This window comes from Poecilia mexicana, unplaced genomic scaffold (assembly GCF_051168715.1).
Source record: "Poecilia mexicana isolate PSO_F unplaced genomic scaffold, ASM5116871v1 scaffold_15, whole genome shotgun sequence".
Lineage (NCBI taxonomy): Eukaryota > Metazoa > Chordata > Actinopteri > Cyprinodontiformes > Poeciliidae > Poecilia > Poecilia mexicana.
This window is the reverse complement of record NW_028263384.1, coordinates 29,709,950-29,726,185: the sequence shown is the minus strand read 5'-3', so window position 1 is coordinate 29,726,185 and position 16,236 is coordinate 29,709,950. Positions and strand designations below refer to the sequence as shown.

General features: G+C 40.6%; 1 protein-coding gene across 1 annotated transcript in view; it reads left to right on the top strand.

Moving 5' to 3' along the window:
• The window catches only part of LOC106909852 (heparan-alpha-glucosaminide N-acetyltransferase), a 34,523-nt gene extending 19,270 nt beyond the window's left edge, over positions 1–15,253 (top strand). Inside the window, exons 11-18 of the mRNA XM_088013220.1 lie at positions 492–604; positions 3,925–4,040; positions 4,569–4,692; positions 4,772–4,858; positions 6,527–6,604; positions 11,148–11,218; positions 13,414–13,526; positions 14,133–15,253. Of these exons, the coding sequence (XP_087869346.1) occupies positions 492–604; positions 3,925–4,040; positions 4,569–4,692; positions 4,772–4,858; positions 6,527–6,604; positions 11,148–11,218; positions 13,414–13,526; positions 14,133–14,314 (884 nt within the window). The 3' untranslated portion in view covers positions 14,315–15,253. The remainder of the gene's footprint in view (positions 1–491; positions 605–3,924; positions 4,041–4,568; positions 4,693–4,771; positions 4,859–6,526; positions 6,605–11,147; positions 11,219–13,413; positions 13,527–14,132) is intronic.
• Positions 15,254–16,236: the final 983 nt, after the last annotated feature.

Genomic DNA, 16,236 nt, shown 5'->3' with positions numbered 1-16,236 from the left:
GTGATGATGTTGGATGTAGTGATGTTGGACGTGGCGATGTTGGACGTGGCGATGTTGGACGTGGCGATGTTGGATGTGGTGATGATGTTGGATGTGGTGATGTTGGATGTGGTGATGATGTTGGATGTGGTGATGATGTTGGATGTGGTGGTGATGTTGGATGTGGTGATGTTGGATGTGGTGATGATGTTGGATGTGGTGATGATGTTGGATGTGGTGGTGATGTTGGATGTGGTGATGTTGGATGTGGTGATGTTGGATGTGGTGATGTTGGATGTGGTGATGTTGGATGTGGTGATGTTGGATGTGGTGATGATGTTGGATGTGGTGGTGATGTTGGATGTGGTGATGATGTTGGATGTGGTGGTGATGTTGGATGTGGTGATGATGTTGGATGTGGTGGTGATGTTGGATGTGGTGATGTTGGATGTGGTGGCTGTAAATACGTTTGTGTTGGTCGTGTAGTTCTGAGTGTTTGCTCTGTGTCCCAGTGTCCTGGTCCTGGCTCAGGATCCCCGGAGTGCTGCAGCGTCTGGGCTTCACCTACTTTGTTCTGTCTCTCCTGCAGACTTTCTGGGGCCAGAATCAAATCCCAGAGCGAGCGGTGAGCAATTCATGTCAACTTCCCTTTTGTCAGTCGCTCAACAGAAACGGACATTAAAAGGGTGCAGTCTGAGGCAGCACATCTAAACACAGCTAAATAATGTGAAGGCATGCTGAGGGTGCAAGGCACAAACTGTCTTTCACCATCTACCTTTAGCATGTTAGCATGCTAAGTAGCTCAGAATAGGTTTTTATTTGTGTCTGAGTAATTAAAACAATAAAGTTAGATTATATCAGAGGTTTTAGTTAAGTTAAATGCCAATAAAACAAATATATGCGTTTGAAAAGTGATGAGAGTCACTGGACTGGATGATGAATGGCTGCTAGCATGTTTTCAGATAGCATTTTTAAACATGCTAGCATCAGAACATGTTAAAATCAGAACATGTTAGGATCAGAACATAATAGCATTAGAACATGCTGGCATCAGAACATGCTGCCATCAGAACATGCTGGCATCAGAACATGCTGGCATCAGAATATGCTACCATCAGAACATTCTAGCATCACTGAAAAGCAAGATCAGTGGAGGAAAGACATTTATTCCACTTAGTGAGTGGGCATCCATCCATCCATCCGTCTGTTTATCCATTCATCCATCCATCGGTTTATCCATCCATCTGTTTATTCATCCATCGGTTTATCCATCCATCCATCGGTTTATCCATCCATTCATCCGTCTGTTTATCCATTCATCCATCCATCGGTTTATCCATCCATCCATCCATCCATCCATCCATCCATCCATCCATCCATCCATCGGTTTATCCATCCATTCATCCATCTGTTTATCCATCCATTCATCCATCTGTTTATCCATCCATCCATCCATCCATCTGTTTATCCATCCATCCATCCATCCATCTGTTTATCCATCCATCCATCCATCCATCTGTTTATCCATCCATCCATCCATCCATCTGTTTATCCATCCATCCATCCATCCATCTGTTTATCCATCCATCCATCTGTTTATCCATCCATCCATCCATCCATCCATCTGTTTATCCATCCATCCATCCATCCATCTGTTTATCCATCCATCCATTCATCCATCTGTTTATCCATCCATCCATCCATCCATCCATCTGTTTATCCATCCATCCATTCATCCATCTGTTTATCCATCCATCCATCCATCCATCTGTTTATCCATCCATCCATCCATCCATCTGTTTATCCATCCATCCATCTGTTTATCCATCCATCCATCCATCCATCCATCTGTTATCCATCTGTTTATCCATCTGTTTATCCATCCATTCATCCATCCGTCCATCCATCCATCCATCCATCTGTTTATCCATCCATTCATCCATCTGTTTATCCATCCATCCATCTGTTTATCCATCCATCCATCCATCCATCCATCAATCTGTTTATCCATCCATCCATCCATCCATCCATCCATCCATCAATCTGTTTATCCATCCATCCATCCATCCATCCATCCATCCATCTGTTTATCCATCCATCCATCTATCCATCCGTCCGTCCGTCCATCCATCTATCTGTTTATCCATCCGTCCATCCATCTATCTGTTTATCCATCCATCCATCCATCTATCTGTTTATCCATCCATCCATCCATCTGTTTATCCATCTGTTTATCCATTCATCCATCTATCCATCCATCTGTCCGTCCATCCATCTATCCATCTGTTTATCCATCTGTCCATCCGTCCATCCATCCATCCATCCATCCATTTATCCATCCATCCATCCATCCATCCATCCATCTGTTTATCCATCCATCCATCCATCCATCCATCCATCCATCCATCCATCCATCCATCCATCTGTTTATCCATCCATCCATCCATCCATCTGTTTATCCATCCATCCATCCATCTGTTTATCCATCCATCCATCTGTTTATCCATCCATCCATCCATCCATCCATCCATCCATCTGTTTATCCATCCATCCATCCATCTATCATCCATCTGTTTATCCATCCATCCATCCATCCATCCATCCATCCATCCATCTATCTATCCATCTGTCCGTCCATCCATCCATCCATCCATCTGTTTATCCATCCATCCATCCATCCATCTATCTATCCATCTGTCCGTCCATCCATCCATCCATCCATCTGTTTATTCATCCATCATCCATCCATCCATCCATCTTTTTATCCATCCATCCATCCATCCATCCATCCATCTGTTTATCCATCCATCCATCCATCCATCTGTTTATCCATCCATCCATCCGTTTATCCATCCATCCATCCATCCATCCATCTGTTTATCCATCCATCCATCCATCCATCCATCTGTTTATCCATCCATCCATCCGTCTGTTTATCCATCCATCCATCCATCCATCTGTTTATCCATCCATCCATCCATCCATCTGTTTATCCATCCATCCATCTGTTTATCCATCCATCCATCCATCTGTTTATCCATCCATCCATCCATCCATCCATCTGTTTATCCATCCATCCATCCATCCATCCATCCATCTGTTTATCCATCCATCCATCCATCTGTTTATCCATCTGTTTATCCATCCATCCATCTGTTTATCCATCTGTTTATCCATCCATCCATCCATCTGTTTATCTGTCCGTCCGTCCGTCCATCCATCCATCCATCCATCTGTTTGTCCATCCATCCATCCATCCATCCATCCATCCATCCATCCATCCATCCATCTGTTTATCTGTCCATCCATCCATCCATCCATCCATCCATCCATCCATCCATCCATCTGTTTATCCATCCATCCATCCATCTGTTTATCCATCTGTTTATCTATCCATCCGTCCGTCCATCCATCCATCCATCCATCCATCTGTTTATCCATCCATCCATCTGTTTATCCATCTGTTTATCCATCCGTCCGTCCGTCCGTCCATCCATCCATCCATCCGTCCATCCATCCATCTGTTTATCCATCCATCCATCCATCCATCCATCTGTTTATCCATCTGTTTATCTATCCATCCGTCCGTCCGTCCGTCCATCCATCCATCCATCCATCCATCTGTTTGTCCATCCATCCATCTGTTTATCCATCCATCCATCCATCCATCCATCCGTCTGTTTATCCATCCATCCATCTGTTTATCCATCTGTTTATCCATCCATCCATCCATCCATCTGTTTATCCATCCATCCATCTGTTTATCCATCTGTTTATCTATCCATCCGTCCGTCCGTCCATCCATCCATCCATCCATCCATCCATCCATCCATCTGTTTGTCCATCCATCCATCCATCCATCCATCCATCCATCCATCCATCCATCCATCCATCCATCCATCCATCCATCCATCCGTTTTATGAATCGTTTCCTCTGCTCCCCAGTGGTGGAGTGCTGCCCAGGACGTCCTCCTGTTCTGGCCTCAGTGGCTGATTATCATCCTGCTGGAGACGTTATGGCTGTGCGTCACCTTCCTCCTGCCGGTACCCGGCTGCCCGGCGTGAGTCCAAACGAGGCCGCCCGCCTGCTCATTAACTCGCTGTGCATATTCATGCCACAACAACAGCTTTCCTCACCACCTCCACGTCGAGAGTCTGCATTCGGGTCTGTTTGGCGTTAGTCCGCCTGCAGCTGCCGGTGTTTGGACCCACAGTGATTTATGGGCCTGCGGTGGACCCTTCAGAGGGTATAATTAGCCAATCTCAGTCTGGTCGTGTGGAACCAGAGACGAAGAGGCAGAGGATCCATCTTCCTCGCTCTGGCTCTTCTGCCTCTTGTCTTTTCTTCCTCCATCTTTGTGACTTTGAATGGTTAAAAGTTTAAAAATGTTACATTGTAACAATTTTTTTAGATATTATGTGAGTGTTTTTACCAACAACCAGCATGTTGTGTTTATTAAAGGGGCGTTATGATGGGATATTGACTTTTTTTTAGTTTTACATCATGATTGGATGGAGGTGGAGGAACTTAAATCTGTGTTTGACAGCGTAAAGCATCAACTCTGAAGCGGTTTTATTGTTGCCTCTAGAGGATATCTGGGAGCCGGCGGGATCGGCGATGACGGTCTTTACCCAAACTGCACTGGGGGGGCAGCAGGTCACATCGACCGATGGATGTTTGGTGACAACATGTACAGATACCCCACTTGCAAAGTAGGAACATTTATCTTATTATAATCATATAACATGATTCTCAGTGAACTTACTTGTTGTTTTTGTTTGTATTTTGTAGGAAATGTATCTCACTGCGCTGCCCTTCGACCCAGAAGGGATTCTGGGAACCATCAACTCCATTGTGATGGGATTTCTGGGGATGCAGGTGAACCGGATCGCCTGTTTCTCCTCATTTTATGGTTCCTAACTTGCCTTTGGCCTCATAAAATGCTTAGTGCTGCCTCATTATGGATTTATCTGTTTAGCTCTTAAATATGTATTAAATGTCATTTTATAGAAAGTACAAAACAATCCTACACTGACCAAAGCGTCGACCTCACCACTCTATTAAAAACTTAAACAAGTTGGAAAACAAGTTTCCAAATTAGAGGCCAGAAAAGTTTAATCTAAAACGAGCCACTAGAAAACGGTGCTTAAAAATATAATGGATAAGAGAGCAGAAAGAAGGATGCAGGAAAGGATGAGTAGCACTCAAAACTGACTGGGAATTATGTGTTTTTCCACAATTCTGACTGAAATCTCAGAATTCAGTTTTTTCACAGTTTTGACTTTAATCTCAGAATAATTATTTTTTGTCTCAAAATTTTGATTTTTCTCAAATTTTTTGTTTTCATTTCATAATCCTGACTTTAGTTTTAGAATTCTGACGTTTTTTCTCAAATTTCTGATTTTAATCTGAGAACTGACTTAAATTTCCTGAGGAAAAATGCAGTTTATTTTTTCTGTGGCTCTGTAACAACTGAATCTGGGTGTAAATGTACATGTGGAGGTTTTTCCAACTTATCCACCCAACAGCATCAACTATAACCACAGTTCCTACTTTATTCTGGAGAAACGCATAAATGTAACATTTTCTATTATTAATGTGTAACTACAAAACATGACAGGGACGCTGGCCCTTTAATAAATGTAAAATATATTCCCATGAGACGACAGCTGTTCCCCTTCACCGACACAAATCCATGCGGCTTGGAGAAGAGAAAGCTTTTGGTCGTTAGCGTCACTTATAACCATTTGGTCTGTGGGAAGCCGCCACCCTGACGCAGCCGCATCGCTGAATCCCCAGGAGGCGTTTCGGCTTTGAGCCCCTCAGTCAGCGAGGAACGGACGACACGCCAGGTGTCCGCTGCCCTCGTCCCTGTTTGTGCACTAATGCTTCCAGCTGAGGCCCATTCATCACCACCAAATTAATCAGATGACTTACACGCCACATCTGGCTGCGCCGCCACATCAGGCGCCGCATCCCAGGACTATTTGGTTACTCAAGGCCAGAGGCGGCAGAGTACCCGAAAATATTACTCAAGAGTAAAAGAGTAAAAAGTCTGCTGAAGTACTGAGTAACTGACCAAATTATCAGTCATTTAATATTTAAACATTACATCATCAGATGAACCAAAATATAAAGTAAAGTGGAAATTTTGGTGTTTTATGGAAGAAAATGACAATAATTCATATAACTAAAAAAAAAAAAACAAAATCAGGAAAACAAATGTTTCCAAATCCGTTTCTTTCAATTAAAAACTTGTGAAACTTTAACAAAAACTGCAGGTTTGTGTCTGGTGAATTTTTGGCTAAAACATGTTTGTTTTTCATTCAGTGGGTTGAAAATCCAGAAATTTTACTCAAGTGAGAGTCGAGATACTTTATAATAAAATTACTTAAAGTCAAAAGTCTTTTTTCTTAAGTAAATGTAATTAACTGTAACTAGTTGCTGCCTGGCTCTGCTCAGATGGACGCAGCGTTTGGTGGAGTTCATGTTGGTTTTTGTTAACTGGATGTTTATGTTGATTTCTTCCCTTTTTTCTCCCAACAGGCTGGAAAGATTATCATTTTCTACAAGGGACAGAACATCCACATTCTGTGTCGATACCTGGTGTGGGCCGTCATCCTGGTACGTTGCACCACTGCTCTGAATAAATGACCACAGTTACTAGAATCAAGAAACTCATCCTTACATCATGAGACTTTTATCAGCTGTTTTAGGCCTCTTGTCACTTTAAATTCAGTAAGTTGTTACTGGGCTCCAACTCAACATTTACACTCACACGTTAACATGTTTGAAAAGCAGAAGTGGAGCCTCCTGCACAACCAACAAGAATGCAGGAAGTGGTTTCTGGATGTTAAGTCAACAACAAAGCATTTGTTTTTTCCAGCAGCCATTGTACAGCGCATACAGTAATGAAACCAACTGACCCAATATGCTGAAACTCAGCTTGGGTTGCTAGGTAACCCAAGCTGAGGTTGAGGTACCTAGCAACCCAACTTCACATTCCACAGTGGCTGTGGAGTGTGAAGTTATAACCAGGAGGTTTTTGAAATGGCTCATTTTCCAGACACCAAAAAACATGAACTTACTGGCAAAAAAAATGGCTGGACAGTTTTTATTAAGTGCTTGTTCTGTTTTTAAAAGCAGCAGAAACTCAAACGGAAGTACAAACATTTACAACAAATGAATTGTACGTAACAGGTCCCTTGTCCAGACAGAAGCTGCGTTTTTATCACAAATGTAAGCAAAACTTTGTTGATATTCCACTAATGCCGAAAAAACACAATTTCACAATTGCGTTGTTTCCATTAAATACGAAATCACAAATGAATAAGTTTGTTCACGCGATGTCATTAAAAAACATCGTCCTCCAAACATTTCCTGTCTGTCTTCTTTGTCATTTCTGCCAGTAGTAACATCCTGTTGTTGACCATATGACTTATGTGACAAGTTTTGAAAAATATGCCAATTTCAGTAGAACCCAAAAACTTTGGTTAGTGCCAAACTTTTTATCGAAGATATTATATTTTTTTTGTCAAAATCTCTGTGTTGTAATTAAAACTTGCACAGTTATATGGTCAATGGATTCGCAGCCAATGAGAAAGTTGTCTATTTTTATAAGCTCAGTAGGTAAATATCTGCTTTCAGCCATTTTTATTATTTCTGATATTCTGGATGGAGTTTGAGGAATACTTCAGGTTTTCCCTGCATTCCACACAAAGATCCTGGCTTATTAATGCTGGGTTGTTTTACTGCGCCTGTCAGGTAAACTGTGCAACGTGTTTCCCAGTCGCTTGGCGATTAGTCAGAGCCGTTCATTAGCAGGACTTAGCAGAGGACATGTGTGTGATCTCATCACATGTGTGGCTGTGTTTTCTGGAAGACATGAGTATCCCTCGCCTCGGGGGGGCACACCCTCCGCCTCACATGTGGTTTTAGATTGGAAGAGCCCTGCGTATTGTTTATAGCCTCCTGCAGTGATGGAGTCAAAGTACCAGAAACAGAGCCGACATGTGGAGGTCCTGGAAAAGAAATAAACTCTTTACTGGTTAAATTTGGGGTCATATGCGGAATCCTCTGAAGCGTCACGGTGTTTCTGGGTGGTCTCAGAGCGAAAAAGGACCAAGCTGCCATCAGAAACGGCGTCCCTCAGGGAGACGACAACCGATACATGAGATGATTTGTTCTGTAGCAGGGTGCTAACGAGCGTGCAGAACCGTTGCTGGCGTGAATATTTATGTCCAGAGCCGAAGTTCGTTTGTTAAAACGGGGTCAGCAGGAGTCCGCTCCGACTTCCTGAGCCGCCGGTTCCCCCGACCTGCAGCGACGACGGAGAAGAAAGAGCTGCAGGCGCTGCCGTCATCGCCAGGCCTTTGAAATCCAGCTGCACAGCAGAAAAACAGGGATAACCTCAGATTAGCTGATTTACAGTCATGGGAAAATATTTCCTAGACTGGGATAGAGAGAAAAAACTAAGTACATCCCATGAGGGAAGTTAGTCTGGATTTACTGGACCAGGACTGAAACGATTAATCGGATTAATCGTGATTAATCATGATTAATCAATTATTGACGTAACTGTCGACTACTTTAGTAATCAGTTAATTGCTAATTGGAGTATGCAGACTCAAAAACGGGTCATTTAGAGCAGTAATTAGACCAAAACTGTACAAAACGTATACAAATTTTGTATATAACATAAAAACGTTAGTCTGTAAATATGTTCTACCAGAACTCCTCCAGTTTTAGCTTCTCCTGGTTTAAATTGTGTAAAATATTGATGCTAAGTTCAGCAAAAAGAGCAGAGCTTTTCACATGTTGATGTTAGAAGTATAAAAACTCAAACTAATGATCAAGCGTAAACTAAAGAAAAGCTGTTATTTCATATTTTGTTATTTAAACACTGAATTGAATTGTTTGCATATTTTATTGTATTTTTGATGTAAAGGCTTAAGTAGTTAAATGAAGAATGTACCAATGTTTTAATACAATTAACCGATTAATCGTTAGAATAATCGATTAATCAAGTAATCGTTAGTAGACGAGAGAGAATCATCTCCCTGAGACGCAGCATTTAGAGGCGGGTATAGATGATAGATGATTATTAATTATTAAATGATAAATGTCCTTCATTATGTCTCCTTGCCTTGAATATTATTGACTGTCGTTGTGCCGTGAGCTGCTGGAGGCAGATGAAATAAATTAGATCCATTTCCCCAGAGGCACAGAGTGATAAAGTAACATAATGAAAATAATAAACAGTAGACCGTTTTGTTCCACTGAGTGTGAGGTAAACTACAGCGAACAGGTTATTTATGATTAAAGCACACTGGGAATAAGTGCACAAACTCAAAATCATGGTTAAAAAATGATTTGTGAAACCTGCAGCGCAGAGATGGAAATGCAGACCAAGATCTCTGGTGGATTTCTGGTTAAAGTGGGAAGAAAATCCAGAAATTTAAGAGTAGAAATACTTCATGCTAAACTTACTCAGGTAAAAGTAAAGAGTACAGCATAGTAAAAGTATTTTTTTCTCCTTTTAATAAGACTTGAACTGCAAAAGCACCTTTTTTATTAAAAAATAAACAACTCAATGGCTTAAAATTCAGAAGAAACACAAATTACAAAGTAAATCCTCATCACTTCCTGTCTTTGTCTGTTTTCTTTTATATGTGACTCGTGAAGCGTTTTGGATGCAGAGATGCCGGTTAGCTGGATATCCATCATGCGTATGGATGACAGAATCGATGGAGTGGAAATAGCTGAGCTGGGTCGAGTCTCCAGGCTGCAGGATGTGGGATGCAGCCGCTATGTGGGCCAATCGCTCAATTTCAATCTCACACTTCTGAGGCCTGATCGTTGAACTTTAATTAACTGGGCCTGCTGTTTGCTATGAGGAAGATGCGGCTGCATCTTTTCTGCCGCAGAGTTTAAAAACTGCGGCGGAGACGCAGCCGGGCGTTTAACGCGTTGGAGGAGCGGCTCTGCGGTTGAGGTCTGGTACTGTTCAGAACCCAAACGTCTGGAGAAAACGGCTTCCGGGCCGCTGACGCCGACCAGAACCGCGTCAGAGAGGTCAATAAGAAGAGCGGGCCGATCACTAAAGCTAATTGGTTTTGGTTGGAACAGGAATAAAAATAGATCAGAAGCAAAGCAGCGCTGCGGTGTTTTAGGAAACGATCACATCCCAGTTTTACTCATTTTGCTTTTAAAGTTGTTTATGCAACAAATTGGAAGGAAAATGTAATTCTGTAGTAACTGTGGTGTGTATTCATATTCAGCCCCCCTGAGTTGAAGCTTTTTTAAATGTCCAATAGCCGGGGTGACCAGCATGAGGCCCGGGCGCCATTTCTGATCTGCAGCGCGTTGAAGAGTTATTATCAGAAAGTTTTCTGGTTAAAAAATGACATTCCAAGCTTTGGCTGAAGTGGCGCGTTTAACAATCCTACAGTTCCTACAGAACAGAGAAAACTAAAGAAAACACTTTGTTGTGCTTATTTATTATTAAAATGGAGGAGAAGACAGTTTACCTTGTTAAAAATAAAAGTAATGAGCTAATTAGTCTGTAAGAAGCGGCTCCGCCTCGCTCTGCTGCAGCTGCAGATCCTTTCAATCATCTCAGAAGATTTGCACTTGACTCATCCTGCGTTACAACAAGCGACGAGACGGATCTGGACTTGTGTTGATTTTGTGTGAATTTTGTGGATTTGTGAAAAACTGGAGGGACTTATTGATGTATTTTGGAGTGTAGAGGGCCACATGAAAAGCCACGGCGGGCCAGATTTGGCCCCCGGGCCTTGAGTTTGACGCGTTTTAAAGCATGACTTGTATTAAAATTGGCTAAATAAAAGTTGATTATATAAAACAATTGGCATTTTAGATACTAAAGTGTTTCTAAGGCATCAGAGAGCCATTTTCTACCTTATTTTAACCAACTTAATGCGTTGTGCTTCCTGGTGATATCTGGACCGAGTCGGAGCCGTTCGCCCTGCTTTGGCCTGACTGTCGTTTGGTTTGTTAGGATTTGTGTGTTGGGTCAAACTGGCGCTCGTTGATAATCGGTTAATTTGCCGGGTGCGTTTTCTGCCGCCGCACGTTCTCAGCAGCCCGACACATGTTGCTTTATCGCCCCGCATCGATTTGAAATCTGTTTCATTTCCACCCTCAGGGAATCTCTGCAGCCATCCTCTCTAAGTGCATGCGAGACGGAGGATTTATACCTGTCAATAAAAACCTTTGGTAAGTGCTTCCTGACCCGCTAAATTCAGCCACTTCTCCTCACAAAGAAAAAGGGAGGATGTGCACAAATCACAGCTGATAAAACACGAGTTTACTTCCCTCCACCGGCAGCTACAACTGTAAATAATCACCCTGGACGTTGGGAGTGTGAAGTGGAAGGAGAGGTTGAACTGGAGTCCCACGTCTTCTGCTGGATTAGTTCAGCTCTTTAGTGATGGAAAGGATTAAAAATGACATATTATGTTTCCTTGACCAGGTTGGGACACGTTTATAGGCGGTACAAACCGTTTTCATTATGCTGTTTTCACAGAACCATTATTGGATGTTGAGATTGTAATTTGATCAGTTCTGTCTGTTTTGAGCTGATTTCAGAAAAACCTTTTTATAACATCAGTTTATTAGGGCCAAGGTAAAAAAATAAAAATATCATAATAATAAATGTTAAGAGAATTAAGTCCAAATATGGGAATAGTTTTACGAGAATAGAATTTAAATAGAGAGAGAATAAAATAAACATTACGACTTTATTTACAATTTAATTAAATTTCTTTATTTGTACACTTTTTCTTAGTGTGACTCTAATACTCCATTGTAGTTTTGGGGCTAAATAAGCTGCTTCTGGCCACTTCCCCAAACTCAATGTTACGACTCGTACGTGAAAATGGCTGCAAACAGACACGCAACTATACAACCGTACATCTTTGAAAAGCAGAAGTGGAACCTCCTGCACAACCAACAAGAATGCATTTGTTATTACCATCCAATAACTTTTGTAATTGTAAGTCAATTACAAAACTTACCATCCAGTTTTGTTGTTGTTGTTTCCAGCAGCCGTTACACTGCAAAAACACAAAATATTACCAAGTAGCTTTGGTTGAGTTTCTAGTGCAAATATCGATAACACTTTATTTGACGGGGCGTGAATAAGACTGACATGACGCTTGTCATGAACATCATTAAGTCTTCATGAATATTTATGACTGCTGTCAAAGTGTCATTCTGTAAATCATGAGATTTTTAATACAAAGTTGACATTGTTCAAAATGTCTTTGTTATGACAACTTGTCATTAACCAAGAATCATGTCATAAATATGTCATAATAGTAGTCATAATAATGTCATTAAAATATGTTTAATGTTAAGGGCTAACGTTACAGTAATGGAGTTTAGTAACTTTAGCTAACATTAACTTACAGCAAGGTAGGATTGGCTTGAATTACCCATAGCCAGCATTACAAAGAAAGAAAACATAGTCAATGTTATTTTCCCAAAGAAAATGTAAAGTTAATAAGACACATACCTCAAGGTATCAAACTTCGGCTTCTTTTTAAACAGGAAGTCTGGCCGTTATAACGTGTGTTAGGTTGGCCCTTATGGGCCCCACAAGTTCCTTTTGGGTTGCTAGGTAACGGGGCTGGGGTTGCTAGGTAACGGGGCTGGGGTTGCTAGGTAACGGGGCTGAGCTTATGGAATGTGAGTTAATATTGGAGAATTTTTTTGAAACACCTCATTTTCCAGACACTCAAAAAACATGAACTCACTTCCAGAAAACGACTGGGTGTTTGTTTGTTTTCTTTTAGTGTTTAGGTTGTTTTTTAGAAGCAGTAAAAACCCAAACGGATGTAGAAAAACATGAATTTTGCTTTCAGGCTAGTAAACCCGATGAATGTTCCTGTCATGAGAAACGGCAGCGTTCGTTGCTGCGGATGTATCCGCCTTCAACACGCCGCGCTCCGGCCCCACCCCTGAATCATTTTAATGTTTTGCTGCAGGAAGAACGCCATTACATCTGTGATGTGTAAGCAAATTTCTGGTGATCTTCCTCAGGGGACGCTGCTCATCCCTTGCTATTACTGCACCTGCCCGGCTTTTATAGGCAGTTCATCAGGGGCGTCTTATTGAGCTGTTGAGTCTCTGCCTGGATGTCTAGAGGTAATTAACTCCTGGCTAAGAGTCCTTTTTGGCCCAACTTCAGCCGGGATAAAAGATAAATAAATAAGATGGCTCGCTGCAGAGAGGCTCGTTCGGACAGCCGTTTTACTGTAGAGGGTATTTCATCAAACATTCTTGCACTTAGAGACAGACAGAAACATGGCAGGCTGGCGCAGGTCCACAGGTTCCTGCCAGCTGACGCTTCGGGCCGATCCGATGATCTGTTCGGTCCGGTTCACACCCAGCAGCTCGTATCTCTGCAGGTCGCTGTCCTACGTCACGGCCATGGGGTGTTTCTCCTTCCTGCTGCTGGGAGCCATGTTCTTCATCATTGATGTGAAGGGCTGGTGGCGAGGGCAGCCGTTCCTGTACCCAGGTACTACGCACTAATCAGCAACAACTCAGTTCATGTGATCTCTTCCTTTTTTATAATTTCTCTCTTTTTTCATTTTTTCTTCTATTTTCTTACAAATATTTCATCCATCCTTTTTAACTTTGTCCCATTTTTATTATTATTTCTTAATCTTCCTTTCTCCCATTTTCCTTTTTTTGCTTTTCCATTTTTCTTCCATTTTTTTAGGAATTTATTTTTCCCCTTTTTTTCATTATTATATCAAATATTTAATTTTATCCATTTATAGACACATGTGCCTCTTTAACATCTGAAATATCATTAAAAAAAATTAATTTATTCTGGGATTCAGTTTACAAACTTTGAAATTCAAATATATAAATTCAACATAGTTGTATATTTCAGGTATTAATTTTAGCGATTGCAGCTAACAGCTTGTGAAAAACCAAAATCAGTTTCTCAGAAATTAACATTTTTCATCCAACTGATGAAAAAAAAAGACAATTAATTCAACTTGAGCTAATTATCTGATTTTTAGTTTATCATATAATGAACCGTCTGAGGTTTCTGCAGCAGAGGTTCCTTGTTCTGAGTAAACTACTGAAAATGCTTCTGTTTGGATGTAAACAGGGATGAACTCCATCTTTGTGTACGTTGGCCACTCGCTGCTCGGCTTCTACTTCCCCTTCAGCTGGGAGATTGGTTTCCAGCAGAGCCACTGGGAGTTGCTGCTGCAGAACCTGTGGGGAACCGGGCTTTGGGTTCTCATCGCCTTCCTCCTCTTCAAGAAGAAGTTTTTCCTCAAAATATAACATTCCCAATCAAATCCTGCAGAAACTCTAACCCACAAGCCTTAAAAGATGTTAAATAATCTGTTTTTTGGTGCTTTGAGTGGCACCTTGATGTCTCTGGGTTTCCATAGAAACCGATAAGGTGCATCTACGCGTCAGACTGTAGTTTGGCCTAGAAGTGCTGTCACCCTTCAGATGTAAATATGTAATCTCTACTGGAAATGTCTTCAGTTTAAATGATTAAGTTAAATTTGGACTGAATGTTTTGACAGCAAAAAAGTTTGTAGTTTGGAAAAATCATAGGATGAAAATTTAACTAATAGTTTGTTTCACTCTTTTTTTTTATCAAAGTCAAAATGTTTTGTTTTTCTTCCCCTACTTGTTTCAAGATTTGGGATTGGTTGGATGAGTAAAAAAAAAAACAGTTGAAGATTTGTAAAATTAGGCTGGGTTGACACAAGCTCTGCACAAAATGGAATTACAGAAATAAATTTACTGAATGGAATCACAACAATTTAGAAATAAATGTTCTGCGATAAAAACGTTTCTGTGGTAGGATACGGTGCATCTTTTTGGCCATTTCAGCTTTAGTATATTTACAAAACTGTGATGAAGGCAGGATTTTTGCATCTCAATACAGGATGTTACTACTGGCAGAAATGATGAAGACGACCAACAGAAAGTGGTTGATGATGTCGGATGATGGCGCGCCGTGATTTTTAATGACTTATCCCATAAACAAACTGATTCAAGTGTGATTTTAATTGTTTCTTATTTAATGGAAACACGACATTAGCGAAACATCTACAAAGTTTTGTGCACATTTGTAATGGAAATGTAGCCACTGTTTTCTTGTCTGCAACGATTAATGGAAGCTGCTTTTCCATTAACCATAAAATTGCACAAATGTGTTTCACAGAGTGATAAAGTTTGTCAAATAAATTGAATTTTTCAAAGATATTCACATTTATTGAATGACTGTATGTAACTGGTGTCATGAATCTCTCATTTTAAAAGGTTAATGAAATGTATATTGTCTCTGTGTAAATAAATTAACATTATAAAACATATGGCTGAAATGGTTCACCACTACAGGGCGCCGTTTGTAAAGTTACACTGTAAAAATATATAGCTTCAAGTTAAATATTTAGTTTGGAATTCTGACATTCCCAATATTTTGTCAATTTAGTTGACAAATATTTAGTTTGGAAGCTAAATATTTAATTCAACAGCTAGTTATTTTACAAAAAAATAAATATTTAACCATAAAGGTAAATATTTAGATTCCAGACTAAATATTTAGTATTCAATTTAAATATTTAGTTTAAATATTTAGCGCTAAAGTTAAATATTTAGTTTAGAATTGTGACATTTGTAAATGTAGGAAAAATTTGTTCAAATTAAGACTTAAAAAAATGAACACCCACATGATTTTTTTGTCTGACAGGCTAAAAAAACTAAAATATTTGCTGTTTATTATTTTTCTGTGTAACTTTACAAACGGAACTCTACCAATTTGTGAGAAAAAAAATTCACAGAAAAGCCTGGTTTATTTCACCACAGATGGCCATTTCCTTACAAATTAAAGGTTGCATTTTTCTAATTTTGTCATTGTGAGAACACCCTGCTTGCAATAAAAGTTATTCCTCTTTCTATTGGCTAAAATAAAAGGAAATCCCTAAACTTGAAAGCCACAACGCCGCGGTCTGGAAAAGGTTATGAAGTGTTCATTTATTATCATCATTAAACCTCCGGTCGGTCTCTAAACAACATGTCGGCTCCTCTCGGTTTGCGCATAAAACAAGACTGATTAGATCAGATCCACTGATGTGGTACTTAACAAATTAGGCCAAGTGATTCCGCCACACTCCAGGCCGGCCATTACGAGCCGGTTGCCATGGACACGCCTCCTGTTATTGTGTGCAGCCGTGTGCGTGCGCGAG